General features: G+C 37.3%; 1 protein-coding gene across 1 annotated transcript in view; it reads right to left on the reverse strand.

The window, feature by feature from the left end:
- The window catches only part of LOC132552147 (E3 ubiquitin-protein ligase Rnf220-like), a 64,476-nt gene extending 63,490 nt beyond the window's left edge, over positions 1 to 986 (reverse strand). Inside the window, exon 1 of the mRNA XM_060216287.1 lies at positions 248 to 986. Within this exon, the coding sequence (XP_060072270.1) occupies positions 248 to 986 (739 nt within the window). The remainder of the gene's footprint in view (positions 1 to 247) is intronic.
- Between the last annotated feature and the right edge of the window lie 11,946 nt (positions 987 to 12,932).

The raw sequence follows: 12,932 nt of genomic DNA on the forward strand, positions 1-12,932 counted from the left end.
CATGAGCTCCCGTTCTCTTTACTGATCAAATGTCAGTTCAATAACTAAGTTTGAACCGACAGATTATTCCATTAGAATCATTTCTCTGGTACAATATTGAATCAGAGATACAATATTATGTTTTATTTAATAATTTTCAATAAGAAAAAAGATATTTTTGAGGGATTAGTATTTCATGAAATAATAATAAAAAAAAAATTGTCAGAATAAGAAAACTTTTCAGGTAACAAATTAATTAACAACTTACTTCGGAGTGATCTGCCTTCCGGATCTGGGGTTCCACTGTCAAAGTCTCCCCCATCCGAAAAGTTTTCAGAATTGGTTACAGAGCTAATACTGGAGGGGCGTTCTTCCTTAACGAACGGTGTGGATCCCTTACTCTCCAGACCCTCCTGGGCAGGGTCAGAACTGTCCCTGTCCAACTTTTCCGATGAGGAATAACTTGAGCTGGACTCGTCAAGTTTGGGTTTCTTAGCCAAAGAAAATGCTGAATGATAGTTCTCTACACCTTCAGGATTACTGACAGGACGAAATGCACTCCCTCCCCCGGGGTTGATCAGCCCCATCCCTCGTTCCAGGTTTGCACGTACATATGGGGGAACGGGTGTGTACAGGGGAGGGGGAAAATGTTCCCCGGGCCTGTACATTGTAAAGGGAGGTGTACCAAAAGGTGTTGGCATGTCCTTCTCCACATTTTGTCCTTGGAAGTGGTGGGGGGGAGCGGGCATCCGTGCCCCCTCATGATTTTCAGCTGTTGATGCCAACACCATCAGTGCTGGAGAAGTTAGTGGATTGGGTACAAATGAAGTATTTTCCATGATACCTGGGTTTCCCGCTTGAGCTGCTGCCACAGCCGCTGCATGATGAGAAAAAAACGGATTTTTGTGCCACAAATTAAAACGAAACATTGCAAAATCTGAAATACTGCTCATGTTGTAATAGTTTTCAGGAAAAGCTGTCCCTTTCCTATTTTTTGAGCAATTCATGAATTTTGATTAAATAAAAACAGTCCAGTCCTATATGTCCGTAGATCACTTCAGGTAGTAAACACTAAATAATATTCCAATAATTGTCTTCTTTATAGTCCGATTACCAGATGAGCTATTGTAATACAGATGGGTATGTTCATTGGTTTGGACTATTTATCTGACTGGGGCAATATTGGAACAGCCCACTTTAAATATATTATCTTACAAGACTGAAGTGTCAAGTGGTAGCGTCACATGCGCAGTAGCGACAGCTTCCATATATGGCAACTGTCAATAATGGTCTACCTATAGGAATTCCCCTTCACGTAAATAAGATAAATATTTCTAGAAATAAGACTTTATGTTGAAAATAAAACACTTTCCATCATAAGTTAGCTATAAGGATGCTTCAAACTGCGAAAAAATGGAAAGGACATCGATTTTTAGAGACAGATGGTACTCGATTGAAAAGTGCGCTTTTTGTAAACAAACCGAGCACTGGGTTGAGTTCTAGTCAAAACTACCACGGGACTGATTAATAAATTGACAAAAACAAATATGGCTTTACGATAAATAATCAGATAATGCACATAAATAGATCCAATTTTAGCACTTGAAACAATTATACGGGCACTTTAATTTGGGATGACAAAGATATCATACGGATAAATTTGGCAATACTCACTGAATACTAGGATAACACCTTCGGCATTTGTGCCTCGTTCTCATCGGGAAATTCCCATTGAGAATTGTGGGTAAAATGAGGATTCCCTTCCGTGTTCTTAAAATAGCCAAATTGATTAGTAAGAGGGCTGTTTACACTGTAATGCTACGTGACGGTTAAAAGAAAGGATATGTTTTGATTCATATCAATATTTCTGATCTTCGAACTTTCACAATGGAATACGATATTTCTCACAAGTAGAAATAACAACGCCTACTGTTGGTAAATGAAGTCAGCGATAACAGATTTTAGTTAACCGTGAAATATACATTTTTTTTGTAAGTCTTGGCGCAGAGATAGGTTATGTTATATACGTCTCTAGTGCATGTATCTAGGAAATGATTAAATAAAAACAATTGTTATGATAGGTATTCTCAGAGACATGTATTTTAATGGTATTATCGTTTCCGACTTTCCTATTTTAGAAAACACATTCATAAAAACTTAAGAGATTGTGGAATAATTAATGTTGGTACCTAATTATAATCTCAGTTAATGGTATGTACAAGATATGTTTTTTTACGAAAATAGGTATGAAGATTACCTTTAATAAAACCTTTGTATCTGTTATAACTGGGAGGTAAATGACGATGAATTCGGTCACTGATAATTACTCCACGGTTACTGTATAATAATTAATGTAGATTTGTCAATAAGTTTATTTGTCTATTACGAATTATCTTTATTAACAGATTAGAAAAAATGCAATATTGACTCTTAAAAAGGTTATGATGTTGAAATTTCTGTGTTACTAAGAATAATTCTTAATATGAATTGAAACTGCATTATCATTATCGTCGTCGTCGTCGTCGTCGTCGTCGTCGTCGTCATCATCATCATCATCATCATCATCATCATCATCAACAACAACATTTTTCATTTTCTTTTTACCTTTTTTTATTCTCTTTTTTTTTCAACAATATAACCCAGAATGTTAAGTTGTAACAAGAACACATGTTTTCAGTCCCGTGACTTTGAGTTATTCAAATAATATTTTCATTGAAATTGGTTTTAAAGGCTATGATTATTATAATAGAATACAAGAACGGCAATTTGGGAGCCGCCAGTACAACGCATTGTCCTTAACTGACAGAATGATTAGTGAGGGAACTCCCGGTCAATGAGTGCTTCAAACAATGCATTTACACACTCATTATGTAATCGACCTATTAAAAAAATTAAAACCATTGTAAACAAGAATCGTTTGAAGCTTTTGTGGTGCAACGAGATCTAGACAAGATAATTTACAAATGATGCGGTGATAATTTTTGATTTAACAAAATTTGTGTATATCAAATTTTATGCCTCCTGTGTGGTATGCGAGACATTGTAAACAGCAGTTGTAGTGTAATTAACACTGAGTGGTCAAAGTTAACACGAGATTATCTGGTGCACCTAGTTAGTACATTAGCACAATAGCAAACATACCATTCGTTAGACTATAGAGAATTATGTCTCCAAACAACTATATCACGACACACAGTATGCAGTAGAATATTGAAGTGGTGTGGACAACATATTGATTTAATTCATTTTCTCTCGTATTTCTGTAGCCAGCGTTTCATTTTAATGTGTTTTGAAATAGTCATTGGTAAGACGGCACTGAACTCGGCCATCAAGACTTCAAATATACATAAATAAACGATAGCAAAACCATCCTCGGGTTGAAAACTTTGATAATATCTCTGAAAATTAAATATAATTTTATTATTGATTCATCATACCTTACTCTAACGATCTTGTTGACAAATGTAAATAATTTGTAGGTAATATTGTTTCACATAAAAACAAAAAATAAAAATGTAAACAAAACCGTTGTCTAAATTGCTAATATATATATAGATATATATATATATGAAATCACTTCATAATTTTAAAAAACGCCGATTCTCTAAAAAGGCCTCGCTCTAAAACACGATCTCAACTATTAGGCGTTAGGTTGTTCCTAGATATCATGGAAATCCGGAATTCTGTTTAACCAGCAGAAACTCCGGTTACATAACTCCATAGTTTTAAATCCAAATTAGACAGAGAAAGACAAACATGATCTGATATTGTGACTTCATTTCAAATTTATAGTAACAAAAATAGAAATATGGTTGTAAGTCAGACAGGAAGCGACGCACAAATACTCCTGTCCTGATTATTCTAATCCCAGCGACTTGATTCAGGATACATATCAAATATCAAATTATCTTCCGAAAAAAATTTATATATAAAGTACAGAGATTTATTGCTGTTTCAAGGAGTTTATGATTAATAACCTCTTAATCTCCGTTTTACTGATGCAGTGATACATTGTCGAACGAAGAAGTCGTTAAGTGTTGCTACCTGGCAGATATTCCGGTATTGCTAGGGAGGACAACGACATTGCGCCACAACGTGGAGTGTGAACGACAAACCGTTACAATATGAAGTTATATATTCTGTATTGTTCAGGGAAGAAAAATTACACATTACTTGCTTCACGATGTCGAAACATATGGTAATATCTTATTTTTTGTTCTTTTTCTGAATTTTGTTTGTTTCTTAGGTTTTGTGTGTGTGTCTGTTAGGAAGCGTGAGTGGGTGTTTCAACCAGCATCATGGAAAATGAAGTTTGCTGCAGGTAGTATATTAGTTAATACATATATTGTAAATGGGGCGGATTGGAGTAGCTTGCATCTGTGTAAAGTCCTGTCTCTGTCACTCAGCCGACGGTGTATTCTTCATTTTTTGGCTCAGTTGGTATAGCCGTGGATTTTCACGCCAGAGATCCGGGTTCGACTCCTGTCATAGCACTAGACAGGAACGTGGTTTTCATTGTTTTATTACAGTGTTAGCAAAGAGATTCCACAGGGAACAACGGTTAGGGTTGACATTAAGGGAATTTCAAGAAAAATAGGAGAGGGGTGTGGTTATGTAAAAAAGAGTGGGTGTGGCTGATTGATGTGTTATGTACCGGTCTGTCACTCAGCTGACGTCGGTAGACCCGTATATTGTTACGTCGTAGATCTGGGTTCGATTCCTATCAGGGCACACTCGACAGGAATGTATTTTTCCCTTATTGTGTTGATTTATTTATAAGTAGTAATATGTTTGCTGCGTCAAGCATTTTGGAGAATTCGTTGACTAGACACGTAGACAAAAATATTATTGTCACAATAAAACTAGGTCTAGATTAAAAAAAAATCAGACAACTTAGTCTGTGACGAACTTGTTGACAAAATGCCAAAGCATTTGTAGGCAATGTTGTTTTTTTTTCAACAAAACGCTGTTTAACATTCTGATAACAAAATTTTCACTTCATATATATCTGGCTCTAAAACATATCTCAACGATTAAGTATTAGGTTGTTCCTAGATATCATGGTAATCCGGACTTCTATTGAACCAGCAGTAATTTCAGTTTCATCACTTGAAGATTTTTTAACTTCCATATCAGGAAAATAACGTGATCTGATACTGAGCCTCTAATGAAAAAAATATGGTACTTCGTCAGGTAAGATGTGACGCTGTTGTGGTCACCCGTCCTGATTGTAACTTGATTCTGGAGATTTATCAAATAATAAATTATCGCCTGAAAAACACATATTATATAAAAGTAAAGAGCTGCTACATAAAGTTTGTTATTAATTATCACTGAATCGTTATTTACATTGCTGATGTTTGCTACCACTCACTATAATCCGACCTTTTTGCTAATTTTGTAATGTAAATCCTATTTTCTTGTTTTCATGGCTGACTGACTGTGACTCGTACAAGAGTGCTAGTAATACTTCGTTAATGTTATACGTTTTAGCAATTCATTTTACCGTGTACATAAATCATATTATTGACTAACATCATGGTCTTGAATTCTTGATATGATGTACACGAATTTCGCTGTTGTAGTATAATAACCTCGTTTTATTGACGAGAAATATTGTCGCGCGAGGATGCCCTTATATGTTAGAAAAAAAACAACATCTCCGGTAGAAATCATTGCTATCTGACAGAATTTAGTAGAAGTTCCGGTGTTGTAAGCGCTATTGGCAAACACATTTGTGCCATGACGTGGAGTTTTGGTCGAAGAGTCATTGAACTATACATGTATATTTTGTACTGCGCGTGTCTTTGACCGAAATATTTGTTATTGTCTATTCTATATTAGCTATTGGTACATAAAAGTAATGGCAAATCATGCGTAGTGTCGGCTTCATTTCTTATAATGTCTATGATAGTAAGTGTCAGGAAATATTCTCAAGGAAGTGTGATGTTGTCTCCTTTCAAGGTATCGTATCGTAATTACATAAGATATACAACATATTTTGGAATCAATCACGGACACTCTCCAGTAGATCAATTTGAGCGACAATCAGTACAACGTTCTTGTTGCTCCAGTGATGGAAAAAAAAACAAGTTCGAGGAAGGAAAATCACAGATCACCTCAACAGGAAAAAAAATGGCTGCACGATGTGGAAACATGTTGAGGGAACATATAACGAAGAAAGAGCTGGGTAATATTATCAGTCTTCATTGTCTTGGTTTTATTAGTGGTGGTTTGGTTGGCATTCTTTCAAAAATAGATTTTACAGTAGGTGTGACGAAACAAAATCATGTATAGATTATCTCCCTTCTCGATTAGATAATATTTTTTTGTTTGACATTGTTGTCATGGTTACTGCAACATCCTCTACATCCGGTGAGTTGGTTGAGCCGTGGATTATCACGTTTTAGACCGAGTTCGATTCTGGTCGGGGCATTCGGCGGGAATGTATGTGATGTTCCCTTTTGCTCTCAGTGTATTCATTTATTTATTTATTTATTTTAAGTTTTTGAAATCTATTTGTTGAATAAACCACATCGAAGAATTCGTTGATTAAAGATGTAGACAAAATATTACTTACCAACAATTCGTACAGGTTTAGATTAACAGTTTATGCAGGCCTACACTTTAAACGCATCTACGTATCTGCAGTAATTCTACCTACTGCTGTGACTGTCTATAAAGAACTGTAGATTGAGTATATATCATTGTCACTATACCTAGTCATCAAAACTGTGCTGTCCTTTTCACGACCGTGGTTTTAGGTTTTTCAACATGAACGTGTCACCCAAAGACTTCCCAGGAGAAATATATGAATGTTCTTACGTCAATGTACAGACTGATATTAATCATAAATTCGCTCATTACTTCCGTGCAATTTCCTTTTGGAAATAAAAACGGTGAATTGTGCATTTTATGCACTACCCGATGTACATTACTAGTATCGATAAACCTCAGGTAATATGCGCCGAAGGAGCACAGGTGATGGCGCTTCGGAAGTTTTATTCAAATTGCGATTAGCGCGGAGCTGATATTACAAATAAACGTTTTGTCAAGCGACTAATTGCGCCGGTGGGATGCACAATAGAGGGCGCATTTTACCGTGTAAATCTTCTTCACAAAAACGTTTTATTATCTGCCAGAGAGCGAATACTAACACAGAAGGGACAGGCTGCTATGACAACGCCCGAGCGAGGCACACAGGAGGCAGTCATAAAAATCTCTCTTCTAATATTATGAACTCAACACGTGCGCGTTTTGTCGATGTAACGACTTTATAATTGATATTAAAAATGGGGTTGTTATTCAAAATTCAGAGTTTAGAAACTGAATTAAGTATGGATTATTTGGTTTTGTCAGTTGGAAATCCCACTAAATTGGAAATAGATGGACGGTACTTAGACGGGGAGAGGTGAGGAACGATATAGGCTTATCTCAAACACACAACTTACATTTTAAAATCATGACAGATAGATCTTTTATTCAACGTAATTTGTGGTCTTTAGAATATCATAGTGAATTTTAATGTGGATTTACGAAATTCCTTCAAGAGTTTTAAGTTCTTGAGAAACTTTCATTCTCTTTCTCGAGCCAACAAAGTGTCGAGTCGCTGCATAAAAATGGCAGTTTTTTTGACATTATAATATTTATACCTTTACCGTCAACAATAAAACGTGTAGGACATATATTGTGTGATTCGGTGAGTTGTTCGGGTCTTTGATCATCTGTTGACATGTTTATCTCCACAAGAGATTAACCTGGATGTTCTATCAGAAAGGGACGTGTAAATTCTATCGATGAAATACTCCAGAATTTGATGTAATTTATTCTATAACATGTACGATAGAATGTTACAAAGTAGATCTCCGATATGTACGCTGATAATGTAAGCCTCGCGCCAACTACAAACAGTTACCGCCGCCAATTGCAACTCCGCACCATCGCTGTGGCAGCAGTAAACGGTGTAATTAACTGAACAATGTTCTAATTGACACGATCGCGTGCGACACATTGTAGAGAGTCAGGTCAAGATGTGCTTTGGATAAGATGCCTTCAAGTGGAAAGTTTGTTAGATACCAAGCAATGTCGGACACCGACCCATTTTGCATGAGACAATCCGACATTTTTGCACTTGCCACTTGTCAATATGATAAACACAAGTTATGTTGATATGATGCTATGTTCATTGTCTTTTGATACGGAATATTTACTTCAGATAAAGCAGTGATCAGTTGTAATAACTTGTGCCAAGTTACCCTGATTAATTAGCACGTGGCTTATTGGAAGTCATAATGCAGACTCTATATAAATTAATGGCAAAAATTGAAAAAATTCATTATACTGTAAATCTTTTCAACAGAGGTAAAATATTTCAAAGATATATATTGGAGTGTGAAACAGACGGATTCGTCATGAATACATTCGTTTCCTGTCAAATGAATTGAAAAGTGTTTTGTTCATACACTATGTAAAATTATATTTCTTTACGAATATGTGCCAGCGTTTTACTTGAAGTCACCTTTTGTCTGACATCCGTACCTTGTATAAAACTTAACATCTGGAGCTTGCGAACAAACCTATCCTATTTTTCTATATTTTGCCCACAAATTTAAAGCGCAGCGTTCAGTTAGGCAATGCGGGTTGCTAACTGTGGCTCGTGGTCTGCTACCGTGTAATGCGGGCTGCTAATTGTGGTTCGTGTTCTGCTACCGTGTAATGCGGGTTGCTAATTGTGGTCCGTGTTCTGCTACCGTGTAATGCGGGTTGTTAATTGTGGCTCGTGTTCTGCTACCGTGTAATGCGAGTTGCTGATTGTGGCTCGTGTTCTGCTACCGTGTAATGCGGGTTTCTAATTGTGGTCTGTGTTCTGCTACTGTGTAATGCGGGTTGCTAATTGTGGTCCGTGTTCTGCTACCGTGTAATGCGGGTTGTTAATTGTGGCTCGTGTTCTGCTACCGTGTAATGCGGGTTGCTAATTGTGGCTCGTGTTCTGCTACCGTGTAATGCGGGTTGTTAATTGTGGCTCGTGTTCTGCTACCGTGTAATGCGAGTTGCTGATTGTGGCTCGTGTTCTGCTACCGTGTAATGCGGGTTTCTAATTGTGGTCTGTGTTCTGCTACTGTGTAATGCGGGTTGCTAATTGTGGTCCGTGTTCTGCTACCGTGTAATGCGGGTTGTTAATTGTGGCTCGTGTTCTGCTACCGTGTAATGCGGGTTGCTAATTGTGGCTCGTGTTCTGCTACCGTGTAATGCGGGTTTCTAATTGTGGTCTGTGTTCTGCTACTGTGTAATGCGGGTTGCTAATTTTGGTCTGTGTTCTGCTACCGTGTAATGCGGGTTGCTAATTGTGGCTCGTGGCCTGCTACCGTGAAATGCGGTTGATAATTGTGGCTCGTGGCCTGCTACCGTGTAATGCGGGTTGCTAATTTTGGTTCGTGTCCTGCTACCGTGTAATGCGGGTTGCTAATTGTGGTCCGTGTTCTGCTACCGTGTAATGCGGGTTGCTAATTGTGGTCAGTGTTCTGCTACCGTGAAATGCGGTTGATAATTGCGGCTCGTGGCCTGCTACCGTGTAATGCGAGTTGCTAATTTTGGCTCGTGGCCTGCTACCGTGAAATGCGGTTGCTAATTGTGGCTAGTGGCCTGCTACCGTGTAATGCGGGTTGCTAATTGTGGTCTGTGTTCTGCTACCGTGTAATGCGGGTTGCTAATTGTGGTCCGTGTTCTGCTACCGTGTAATGCGGGTTGCTAATTTTGGTTCGTGTTCTGCTACCGTGTAATGCGGGTTGCTAATTGTGGCTCGTGGCCTGCTACCGTGTAATGCGGGTTGCTAATTGTGGTCAGTGTTCTGCTACCGTGAAATGCGGTTGATAATTGCGGCTCGTGGCCTGCTACCGTGTAATACAAGTTGCTAATTTTGGCTCGTGGCCTGCTACCTTGAAATGCGGTTGCTAATTGTGGCTAGTGGCCTGCTACCGTGTAATGCGGGTTGCTAATTGTGGTCCGTGTTCTGCTACCGTGTAATGCGGGTTGCTAATTGTGGTCAGTGTTCTGCTACCGTGAAATGCGGTTGATAATTGCGGCTCGTGGCCTGCTACCGTGTAATGCGAGTAGCTAATTTTGGCTCGTGGCCTGCTACCGTGAAATGCGGTTGCTAATTGTGGCTAGTGGCCTGCTACCGTGTAATGCGGGTTGCTAATTGTGGTCCGTGTTCTGCTACCGTGTAATGCGGGTTTCTAATTGTGGTCTGTGTTCTGCTACCGTGTAATGCGGGTTGCTAATTGTGGTCCGTGTTCTGCTACCGTGTAATGAGGGTTGCTAATTTTGGTTCGTGTTCTGCTACCGTGTAATGCGATTGATAATTGTGGCTCGTGTTCTGCTACCGTGTAATGCGGGTTGCTAATTGTGCTAATTTTGCTAATTGTGGCTCGTGTTCTGCTACCGTGTAATGCGATTGATAATTGTGGCTCGTGTTCTGCTACCGTGTAATGCGGGTTGCTAATTGTGGCTCGTGTTCTGCGGGTTGCTAATTGTGGCTCGTGTTCTGCTACCGTGTAATGCGGGTTGCTAATTGTGGCTCGTGTTCTGCTACCGTGTAATGCGGGTTGTTAATTGTGGCTCGTGTTCTGCTACCGTGTAATGCGAGTTGCTGATTGTGGCTCGTGTTCTGCGGGTTGCTAATTGTGGCTCGTGTTCTGCTACCGTGCTTAGTATCATACGGAATGTTAATTATAGCTCGTTTCCCTTAACAGTATTTATTGCGGATGCTAAACACTTTCAGGCGTTAAAATAACCTCTAATATTTGTAGGTTTACAGTATCTTGTGATCCGGCACAAAATAATGCGTAGTTGAATTTGTAGCTTTCATAACTTGGTACGTCGACAGCTGACAGATATTGGTTGATGCGTCTGGGAAAGTTTTATGGTCGTCACAATAATCTCGGGTTTACTTCCTTGTGCTATATGAAGTTGACAATCCTTGACGTTTCGTTGTTGTTGACTTTGTTCTCATTTGGGAACGTGGCATTTTTATTAGTACTAGGATAGACCAGCCTTAATGTTTTCTACTACATTACAATGTGGTTGTATCCTGTTTTACATGATAACTTTTTCGTATCCTGTTTTATATCATAACGTGTTTGTATCCTGTCTTACATTATAACAAGTTTGTGTCCTGTTTTACATTATAACAAGTATGTATCCTGTTTGACATTGTAACAAGTTTGTGTCCTGTTTTACATTATAACAAATCTGTGCCCTGTTTTATATTATAACAAGCATGTGTCCTGTTTTATATTATAACAAGTTTGTGTCCTGTTTTACATTATAACAAGTTTGTGTCCTGTTTTACATTATAACAAATTTGTGTCCTGTTTTACATTATAACAAGTTTGTGTCCTGTTTTACATTATAACAAGCATGTGTCCTGTTTTGCATTATAACAAGTTTGTCTCCTGTTTTACATTATAACAAGTTTGAAGCCTGTTTTACATTATAACAAGTTTGTGTCCTGTTTTATATTATAGCAACTTTGTGTCCTGTTTTACATTATAACAAGTTTGTCTCCTGTTTTATATTATAACAAGTTTGTGTCCTGTTTTACATTATAACAAATCTGTGCCCTGTTTTATATTATAACAAGTTTGTGTCCTGTTTTATATTATAACAAGTTTGAGTCCTGTTTTACATTATAACAAATTTGTGTCCTGTTTTACATTATAACAAGTTTGTGTCCTGTTTTACATTATAACAAATCTGTGCCCTGTTTTATATTATAACAAGTTTGTGTCCTGTTTTATATTATAACAAGTTTGAGTCCTGTTTTATATTATAACAAGTTTGAGTCCTGTTTTACATTATAACAAATTTGTGTCCTGTTTTACATTATAACAAGTTTGTGTCCTGTTTTACATTATAACAAATCTGTGCCCTGTTTTATATTATAACAAGTTTGTGTCCTGTTTTATATTATAACAAGTTTGAGTCCTGTTTTACATTATAACAAATTTGTGTCCTGTTTTACATTATAACAAGTTTGTGTCCTGTTTTACATTATAACAAGCATGTGTCCTGTTTTTACATACAAGTGTTTGTAGGATTTTTTAAGTTATAACAAGTTTTTTTTCCTGTTTTACATTATAACATGTCTGTGTCCTGTTTAACATGAAAATAAGTCAAATAAAAAAATAATAAAAAAAATTCAGAAAAAAAAACCTGAAATACATTTTACCACCCTGGATACACATAACCCTTCCTCTTCTACTGAAAACTGCCTTTTAGAATCCATAACCTCCATCTACCACCTGTCTCAAGTTTTCTGACAAGTAAACAGAACAACATTTATCTGCAAGTCAAACCACTCCCACTTTTCCCTAATTTCCACCACACTCCCTTAGCTGGTTTTTGCTATAAAGTTAAAAGTGATTTGAATTTGTGTTGTACCTTGTGGGATCTTAGCTCATGGCAAATGTTAACAAGGTTGTGCCATTGGCTACTCCAGGTCAAATTAATTAAAGTTCTGATTACTAAATCTATTATCTTGATAATAATAAAACTCCCCACAAAACCACAAACACATGTCCTCTCTGTCTTATCATTGTATTTGTTTAGTTTCACATTACCAAACAATTTTTTTTTTGTGATTCAAACGCTGAAAAAATTTAATGTTTTAAAAAGTCTCAGTCTCATGAATATTATTTCCCAACAAAACAACGAGCACAATTTTGAAATGATAAATGTCTGACAAGTTGAAGGTCAAAGGAGTTGTATACATCTTCTCACAATAAAGTAGGATTGTTTCTGTCCTCGTCCAGGGTGGTCTATACTCAAGAGATTTTTTATAAAGATAAATCAGACAGATACACATTGTTATATTGTGTAACACTCTAACACCAAGATCTCGTGAAAAGACTCAACAGATACATACATTGCCATGAGGTAGTACTGTGAATGCG

Source organism: Ylistrum balloti, unplaced genomic scaffold, assembly GCF_031769215.1.
Source record: "Ylistrum balloti isolate Yb309-2 unplaced genomic scaffold, AGI_CSIRO_Ybal_v1 Utg370240, whole genome shotgun sequence".
Lineage (NCBI taxonomy): Eukaryota > Metazoa > Mollusca > Bivalvia > Pectinida > Pectinidae > Ylistrum > Ylistrum balloti.